The 10051-nt window shown below is 35.2% G+C and overlaps 1 protein-coding gene across 1 annotated transcript; it reads right to left on the reverse strand.

Moving 5' to 3' along the window:
- Positions 1–894: 894 nt before the first annotated feature.
- LOC149814830 (uncharacterized) lies at positions 895–1763 on the reverse strand. Its single transcript, XM_089989412.1, has one exon. The coding sequence runs from the start codon at positions 1739–1741 to the stop codon at positions 1094–1096; it is 648 nt and encodes a 215-aa protein (XP_089845538.1). The 5' UTR covers positions 1742–1763; the 3' UTR covers positions 895–1093.
- Positions 1764–10051: the final 8288 nt, after the last annotated feature.

Consider the following 10051-nt stretch of genomic DNA (forward strand, 5'->3'; position numbering starts at 1 on the left):
ATTTGCCTCAGGAAAGAAAAACTAAAAAAAGAAAAAAGATTGTACTACAGACCAATTCAGAAATGGTTGAGCGTATTTCTAGACAATTCCCCGTCATTTGACGTGAAATTTCATTTCATGGAATCTAGAACCTGCTGTTTCCATATCATTGAAGATCAGAATCAGGTGATTCTTCACGATTCTACTACTGGGAACAACCCAGTTTAAACATAAATGGGTTCGATGGAACTCATAACTGCTTGAAAGTGAATTAGACCATGCATCTCAAGTAGAATTGCCTACCAACCCAACACAAGAGAATCTTAATCTTCTTATTCACTGCCAATACACCAAGAGCTAGGGAAAACCCTACTTCAACAAATAAATCAACTTAGAGTGTTTGCATGACAACTTTGGTTACCACCAGTATCAAGAGAAGCATATATATATATATATATATATATATATATATATATATATATATATATATATATATATATATATATATATATATATATATATATATATATATATATATATTGGAGCAATTCAGAAACTAGACCAAGCTTCCCACTTCTGCAGTTGGAAGCAAATTAACCTTACCACTTTCACATTACTGATTGGTGTTCTTACCAAGCCTTAAATACCTTTCAAGATCACCAGCCCATCAACACCATGAATATAATCTCATCTCCTGCCATATGGTCATTTTCAAACACTCAGGTAGATGTACCAACTTGAAATTACTAGCGTGGCGGATCACCTACACAACCGGTGCCATAATTTGCAATGGTCCAATTCATGATGTTCCTTTCGTTTAACGGCCTAGCTCATATATTTCTTACCATCATTCCCATCAAAGTAAATTTGAAAACTCTTAAAGCGATAATATAGTTTTCCAAAACAGCTCCAATCCATAATTTATCATCTATTTAGTTTCTATGCTAACACCATCGCAGTAGAAGGAGAAATCCAATCACAAAAGTCGAGCTAAATACAATCTCATAATTAAGATTGTGGTGCTGTAAACACAAAATCATACAGAGGTTATTAACACATCCATAATTTGTCTTCCGGGCAAGACGTCCGCTTGCCCGGAAATTCACTTGGCGTCTTAGTAACGTGCCTCTAGCGCCGTCGTGTGACTTTGTGAGCGCAGCTGCTCCTTGAACCTGGCGATGAATTCCTCGGCTTCCTTGTCGATGTGATTATCATCATCTTCCTCATTTTTTAGTGGGAATGGGGAGTCTGTGACCCTCAAAGAGTATGGAGAAGGCATTGGACTTAGGCCATAGGCAGCTGTGGACAATGGTGTGGTTGCATCCTTGCTGGAGAAGTCGGAATTCAGCAGTTCGAGCGCCTTTTGGAAGGCGGCAGCTGCGAACTCATCATCAGCAGATTGAGGGTATATGCAGGAGAGGTAGCTATGGTGCTGGGGTTGGTGGTGGTAGGATTTATGGTGGTGTTTGCGCTTGCTGTGGTGGAAGGGGAAGGTGTAGGCCGGGGTGTTACTGCAACTGAATTCATATTCTCTAGGTGCATAAGGGACAACGCTAACGCCTTCGGTACGGCAGCTGAGGTCGGAATATTGGACGGACATGAGATTTCCGATGGCTTTTCCGGCAAGTTTGCCTTTCTTCATCATGTGATGGAGGTCGTCCATGATCTTGTGTTTGGAAAGGCCTTTCCTTACCATGTAGAAGACTATGCGCACGATGTGCCATAGCCGTTTGGCTGCTATCTCTGGTGACCTTTCTCCCATGAGAGAGAGAGAGAGAGAGAGAGACCTAGTGGTGGTTTAGTTCGAGGAAGGAGAGGAGGGAGGTGAGCTATTTATTGGGTGGTCAAGTTGAACGCGTCCAGAAAAAAAAACGATATATTAGCATGAATATTTTGAACGAGGTCCACACAACTTTAATTATTTGGTTTATGATTTGATTAAACAATATATCTTGATATTTAACGGAGTGTCGTGCAGGAAAAGGACCAGAGGAGAGAGGAGGTATTTCCAGGTGTATGGTGGAAAAACATGGACAATAAACTAATTTCTTATGTTCTTTGATATTAGAGCTCTCTCTCTCTTACTGTTAATAATAGATGACGGTAGGGTACTTTTACACACTCTCGCTATCTCTCTCTCTCTCTCATTTTTAAGAGTGGGGGACGGGAGTAGCGCATTTTGCTCTCTCTCTCTCTCTCTGGAAGACAAGGACGAACAACTTGGTGAAGTAGGCTGGTTTGAATTGGACGTGTCCTGAACACGTCTCCAGCCAGTTTATACTCCAATGATTTAGGCGGCTCACCTCTCTCTCTCTCTCTCTCTCTCTCTCTCTCTCTCTATATATATATATATATATATATATATATATATATATATATATATATATATATATATATATATATATATAGAGAGAGAGAGAGAGAGAGAGAGATTGGTAGCTGCTCAATTCATAGGTGCTCCGTCCATGGGTCGTGATGGACAGTCAATGCTCAAAAATATAAAAAATACATAATCGAATGATCAAATGTCATTTTCTAGCAACCGGCTATGCAAACACATTTGCAAGGTCAGATTTGTAAAGAACAACCTAAAAACACCCGCTCACTTGCAATAGACTGGAAAAGTGGTAGGCAGCTATAACTTTTCTTTATATATATATATATATATATATATATATATATATATATATATATATATATATATATATATATATATAGAGAGAGAGAGAGAGAGAGAGAGAGAGATGGTGCCCTCGTGTACCCCCAACCCTAAATTGCACAATCAAATGATTAAAACAATGCTACAAATATGATCTACATGGTTTGTTTAATAAAAACCTTAATTTGGCTCATATCATTGCGAGGTGCAAGAAGGATTTTTCAATGCAAGAAAAATCAATGGTTCACCAAAATTTTACCATTTAAAAAATCATGATTTGTTTTTAAAAACGCAAGGTATGATTTCCTACCAAACAAACTATGCTTAACACATCCATAGGTTTAGATGGCAAGAAAGAGGTGTGCTTGACCTTGGGGCACATGAGGGCACACCATCCTATTTCTATATATATACATATAAGATGGGTTAATATTTGGTGCTATTGAAGGTACAAAATTATATAAAACTATTGAGCTGAAAATCATAAGTTATAGATTTCTTTTGTTGATTAAATTCTATAGACTTGATCTACAAGTTCTATTTAGTGAGAAATGAGTTTTAAATCATATGATTGTGATATATAAGCAGGCTTTTTAAGAGCTGCAAAAATTAATGGTCCATAATGCACTAAAATTTCATGACTAAAAAAATCATGTATTTGGATTAAAATAACACCACACAATAAAAAAAGTCAAACTTTACTAGCATAAAAATTGCACTAGCAAAGACAGGGAAAGCGCTACTAAAGATCTTTACTGGCGTTGGCATTACATAAGTAAGTGCACCATAGTTGGTCTTGTCGATATAGCCTTTACGGGTGCAAAATGTTTGTGCCAGTAAACATTGCCTTTATTGGTGCAAAATTTATGCAAATAAAAATCTCTTTACTAGCACTAATATGATGCCAATCAAGAAAATTTTTCATATTTTTAATTAAAAAATATCTTTACTAGCATGAAATTGTTTTGCGCTAGTAAATATCTCTTTACTAACACTAATATGGCATCAATAAAGAGATTTTTCTATATTTTTAACTAAAAATATGTATAATCTTTACTGGCGTAAAAGTTTTATGTGCCAGTAAAGATCTCATTACTGGTGCTAATATGGCGCCAATAAAGAAATTTTCCCATGCCTACCCAGTCATTGCACATGTGGCACTTTCGTTTAGGTATTTGCCTCGATCGACGTAGCATGGGCCCACACCCTTCATGCTTTCGTTCATGTATGTTTTGACGCACATATTAAATTCTGAGTTATATTTTTCAATTCTATTGCATTAGATTTTATCGTGCAGAGTCCTAGATCAGAACCAACACTAATCTAACTCAAATTTGAAGGATTTGATTTTGTTTTTTGTGCCTATAATGATTTTTGGGTCCTCAAAGAGCTGGACAATAGTCTCAATGACTTTGTAGATGTGTGGCAAATTTTTTTCTCAGCTTGCAATGAGTCGAGTACATATTTTGATGCAACCTAGACACTTTTGTGAGGGTTTGAGCAATTCAGGTGTTCGACAGTTATTCCGAGACGAGTTTGTCTTGTGTACAAGATCCCCATACCTAACAAGCCGTTGCACACATGGCACTTATGGTACCATTACTGTAACTTTTTTTCGTATAACAAGTATCGTCAACAATGGCCCACACCCTTCTTGTTTCAACAATCCTAGAAACCTGTGATATGACTCGAGCATAAGAGATATATGGTGAACTCCACACCATGTTCGAAGCAAGATCTGTTTAGGTCGACAAGCACCTCGCTAAATTGTTCAGTGACTTGGCTATGCTCAATGAGGAGTTGAATAAACAATTCTAATAACTTCTTGTGCGTATGGATTAATGCGATTGGGAGGATCATAATAGAAAATTCGGCCTCTGTGGCCAAACCTCAAGGTCCACCAACATATCTTATCAGGCGTGCCAACCCCAGATGAAATTTCTCAAATTTTCTGGGGCCAACCCTATGAGTTGGATATTTCAGACCAAGAAATACTTTCAAATTGCTAGGACACTCGAGAAGGACTTAGCAGCCTTCGCCTCGATCTATCTCAAGGAAGATGCCATCCGTTGGTATCACTAGTTGGTGTCTTAGCTTAGGATGACTACTTGAGAACGCTTTTCCAGAGCCCTCGTAATATGATTTGGCCCCTCTACCTATGTCAATCACCATGTCTCGCTATCTAAGATCTGCCAACAGGGCAATATTGTTGACTACCAGACAGAGTTTGAGAGGTTGAGTAACCTCATCCTGGCTGGTCCCAATAGTCATTGATTGAGACTTTTATCGCAAGACTTAATCTAGACTAATAAATTGAGGTCTAGGCTATGAGACCTATCTCCCTAATATAAGGTTTCAAATTGGCACGCATCGCTGAGGAGAAACTCTCCACGATGAACTTATGTTGAACTCGATAAGGTGAGACACCCACTCAGCAATATACAACCTAGGGGAATTTATCCTCTAGCAGGACCGTGTCCTGCCCCACACAGAAGATCACACCTCTTAAGTCGTCAGAAAGGGTCACTAGTCACCCTATACAGTTGGCACGGTCATTGGAAGCACACCTCAAAGTTCAGGTCAAGTGGTTGTCTCGTAAACAGATGCCAGAGTGTAAGATCCACAAATTTTCTGAATTTTTAATCAAAATAAAGTGAACTTCTATGTGGCAAATTCAATCTATGAAAATATTGATTAATTTGGTGATTTAATATTTATCCTAGCTAATTAGGGTTTATTAATATTTATTGAATTAAATATTAAGCATTTAATTGTTAAGTATAATTAATTAGTATTTTTTTAGTAATTAATAAATAGTTAATTATAAACTATGCCTAATTAATATTAAGTGGATGATTACACTTGAATTATTCATTAATCTGTGAATTTAAGATGAGAAGTCTTTGTTAAAGTATTAAAAAATAATTTAATATTCTTCTTAGAGTTTGCATCTAGCTTGGATTTAGACCAGATCCAATTGGAGTTGGATCAAACTAGAAGATCGAAAGTGAAAATTTCATAAATTGGAGTTTCTAGAAATAATATAAGATCCAATATAGAAATTTCATAAATTGAAGTTTCAAAAAACAATAACAAGAAAAAAATCAAGACTTGTAAATAAAATATTATTTTAAAAGGTAACTAGGAGTTAGATCTAGTTGGAATGAAACCAACTAAATCCCAACCAGGAGGGGGGGTGTAACGCACAAAATTTTGAAACCAAAATTTTCTAGGGATTTTTTTAAAAATCCCTTTACATGATTTTTTTAGATAATAGGGAAAACTCTTTTTAGATTCTGTTTAAGCTTTGAGCGGGTTGCAGTTACCAAGACACGCATATAAGACTAAAATAATTGAATCAAATCATCAGTTGAATTGCAATAAATCAAATACTAGTCTTCTAAATATCAGAGTTTACAGGACTAAAGAAAAATAATAAAGTAAATAAAATGATTTAGTCCATCCAATAACATAAAGGACTATGACCTTCTTGATGCCAACCTGAGTCTCTTATCATTGCCCTCTAGTTTATTTGTTACCTGAAATATTAAAATGTAGGGGCATTAGCCACAACCCCATTTGAAAAACACTCTATACATAGGCATGAAAAGAACACAAATACACAAAGTATATGACTTTCTAAATGCAACCAAATCATAATATGTTATAGCCTATAAACTCAACACAGTTAAAGATCACAATAATAATAATTTAATCACGTAAGATTACATAATAATTCATTTATACCATCAAATAATGTACCTGCATCATATCATTAGTAATCAAGATAATAATAAAAAAGATCCATGTATACCAATATATGCATGAACTAGAAACTATACATGACATGCATAGAGATTTATATCAGCATTCAATGAATCATTTAACCACTAGTTAACCTAATCTAATGCATTATTTTTTTTCTTTCCTGAAGGGTTGGGATAGGACTTTAGCCAACCAAGCTAGGGCTGAGATGGGACCACATGAGGTATCCCTATCCCTAGCCTAAGCTAAAAAGAAAAATAGAAAGAAAGAAAAAAAGAATAAAAGCAAAAAACAAAAAAAGAAGAAACAAGGAAAAAAGGCAAGTTTTGCTTGCCTTGTATTTTGGAAAGTGTAAGGAAAGAAGGGGGGTCACAACCCACCCTCCTTCATCCTTAGTTTCAGACCTAAGCAAGGGTTTTAGAAACCCCTTCTCAACCTCTTTGATGAGAAATAAAGAGATATTTTGAGAGAAAAAGAGGTATTGTGAAAGAGAGAGAGAGGAAAAGAACAAGGATAAATCATCCAGGTTTTCTTTTCCTTTTCGTTTTTCTTCATGGTGGAGGTGTTCAGTAGCTATTGGAGGTTGCATCCAAGCTTGACAACCTTTGTTGGCGAATCCAAGGTAAGAGACAAAGGTTTTTCTGATTTGAAACACTGAAAGAGATAGGTTCACGTATCACATAGGCGTAAATTGATCCCATCACATGAAATATGCGTAGGACCAATTTTCAAATTTGATCCTAGGTGGATCAGACCTTAGAGTGAATAAAAATTTGGTTTTACATAAGTTTTAGAAAATGTTTTTGGTGAAATTACATCACCAAAGTATATTTTGTACAAAATTGGTTTTTGAAAAGGAATTTTAGTGAAATTGGTTAGTGTGGTTGAATATGTAGTTTTGATCCATGAAAAAAAGCATATGTAGGTTGTTTAGAATTGTAAATTCATGATTTCAAACCATGTTAGTATATGAATGGTGATTGATTTATTGTATGACTAGTTTGATTAGGATTTTATTAAGAAACGTGCCTAAATCAAATTTTTATACTATTTTCATGAATCATGAATGAGTAGTGCTCAAATTCATGTAGTTTAGCATAGAAAATTTATGATTAATGGTTGTATTGTACTGTGATCATGTTAGTTTAATTAACAAGTATATTAGATTAATTTTTGTGTTATGCTTAACATTGATATTGAAGGATCTGTATATTTAAATATCTGTTATGATGTTCGCGTTTTGGATCTGACATATTTCAGGAAAAATTTCACAACTCAGTGAATAAAAGTCTAATAAATACAAATAAGGACACTATCGTATTTTACATATCCAAATCTTGAATTTAGAGCCCTTATTTATTTTATTTGAGTAAGTGTTGATGCACATACGACCTCTGCAATAAGTTTTCTATGCTCACAACAGGACTGAGTGTGAAACTGTCTTGTTTTTAACTTGATAAGTTTTAGAACAAAATATACGTCTCCTAAGATACGAATCAGAAAAAGAACATAAAAATAGTGGGATATTCTACACATTTGGGGCTTGACTTTAGCCTCTTGAATTGCCCTGATTGAGTTTGTTTTGAGTGTGTTATGCCCTATGTAAGAGAGCACTATTTTCTAGCTCAGGTTACATGATTGTTTTGACCAATTATTTTGATAGTCATGAAAACTCATACAAAACTACTTATTTAATTTTGTAAAAAATCTGGGTGAGAGTCCTCATACAACAAAGTCTCTGTAAAAGGAGTTTTTCAAAAAGAGTTAACAATATGTCCTAAAAAATTTTCAAAGTTGGAGGATTTTATGTAGAATACTGAAACTGGTTTATAACATTTTCTGAATAGGGTCCAGTCTTAGGATTTTCATGATTTTGTTAAAAATGATTTTAATATTTTGTTTCTTGAGTTGTGTCTCTGACATGTTGGGGCAACTCTAGTTAAATTTTGTGAGTTAAATCAGATTCTTGTGAATCTCGATGGATTTTCCAAAATCAGGTTAACAGTAACCCAAATTTCATAATTATCATGTGTAAGTATCTAGTAGTTTTCTATATTATTGCAACATGTTTTTGGATGCTTAATCTTGATTATGGGCTGATTAGCATGATTAACTGAATGCATTTCATGTTCAATCATGATTTATAATCATGTATAAATTAAATATGTTAATAAGCACTATGCATCACAAGGCATGAATGGTGGAAAATAAATGGATGCACATGTTTGTTTATTTGGGCATGATCATGATTGAATTGCATATGAAGCTTTCATGTAGGCATTGAACATATGATATGATGTACACTTGATGTTAAAGAATGTGTGGTATGAACATGACTCATGAGTGAGCTTGGGTTCGATGGAACTCATGGGTGTCTGTGAAGCACCAAGAACATAAAAGACTAAACAACCATGCCCATAATCACATAATTGCCTCAAGGAGGTTATGTTCAAAGTCACCCAGAGATGGGGTTTGAACTTCGAGCTGTTTGAATGGGTTAAAACAACTTTGTATTATAGAGTCTTCCCGAGTGAAGATTGAGCTAGCGAGCCCGTGTGTTGAGAGCACTTGAAATTAATGCATGAGCCTAATAAGGAAATAACACCCATAACCTATTCAAACCCATGACCACTTTGGAGAAAGTGGTGATATACATGATCAGTTGACCGTTGTCGCTTTGGAGAGCTAGGTGTCTTCGTTGGTCAGTCTCTGGTCGTAAGGGGATGGACTACCGTGTGGCCTAAGTGGTATATCTAGAATCTCTACAAAGTAGGAATCGATTTCGTATGGATCACTGAGAGATTATTTCAGTCATATACCGCTCCAATGGAAACTCCAAAGGGAGTTTGCAAATTCTTTTAATCGATAAAGCTAATAAAATACATGCCATAACATACACTTCATTGGATTGGTTGAATCGGAGTTAGGAATCTGAGAGTGTACCTTTATGGCTAGAAAAGATAAACAAGTCGTTAAGTGTAAAATCACTAGTTTTGAGACAATCTATACATGAATTTATTGGTTTTGGATTTGTGCATTCTAGCATAATTGTTCTAAAATTAACTGCAAGTATGATTGATTGTAATAATGTATTTATGCATGTCCTGATATACTGCATTGCATGCTTTAATTGATATTTGCAATTGCACCAATGCCTATTTCTTGCTTTGAGAGATATTTGTGTTTTATGTGGTTGGTACAACTTACTGGGATTGTGGTTTGATGCCCCTACTTTAACATTTTACAGGTAGCACTTAGGCTGGGGTGTTGGATGATTGCTTGGTAGTGTCAGGGAGATGGTCACGTTCTTCTTTTTTGAAGAATCTTGCAGAAATTTTAGATTGCTTTGTTTTTTGTTTATTGAAATGTAAACTTTGAATTATTTAATCATGAAATGATATTAAATTTGAAAGTTATTTCTTAGTTTTAGTGTATGGGGAGTTGAGTTATTATAACCGGCCCAAGGTTGCGTCAGATTTCAAAAAAATTTATTTCGCTCTGTTATTGGTGTTTAAAAAAAGGTCCTAAAAATTTTGATATAATTTTGGGGCGTTACAGCAAGAGCAAACACAATTGAGTCAATTTTGCTAGAGGAAGACCATCTCTTATGTTTGTTGTATAAGAATATGGCTGCCACGTAGAAGAGGA

Source organism: Nuphar pumila, chromosome 15 (assembly GCF_984573655.1).
Source record: "Nuphar pumila chromosome 15, dmNupPumi1.hap1.1, whole genome shotgun sequence".
NCBI lineage: Eukaryota > Viridiplantae > Streptophyta > Magnoliopsida > Nymphaeales > Nymphaeaceae > Nuphar > Nuphar pumila.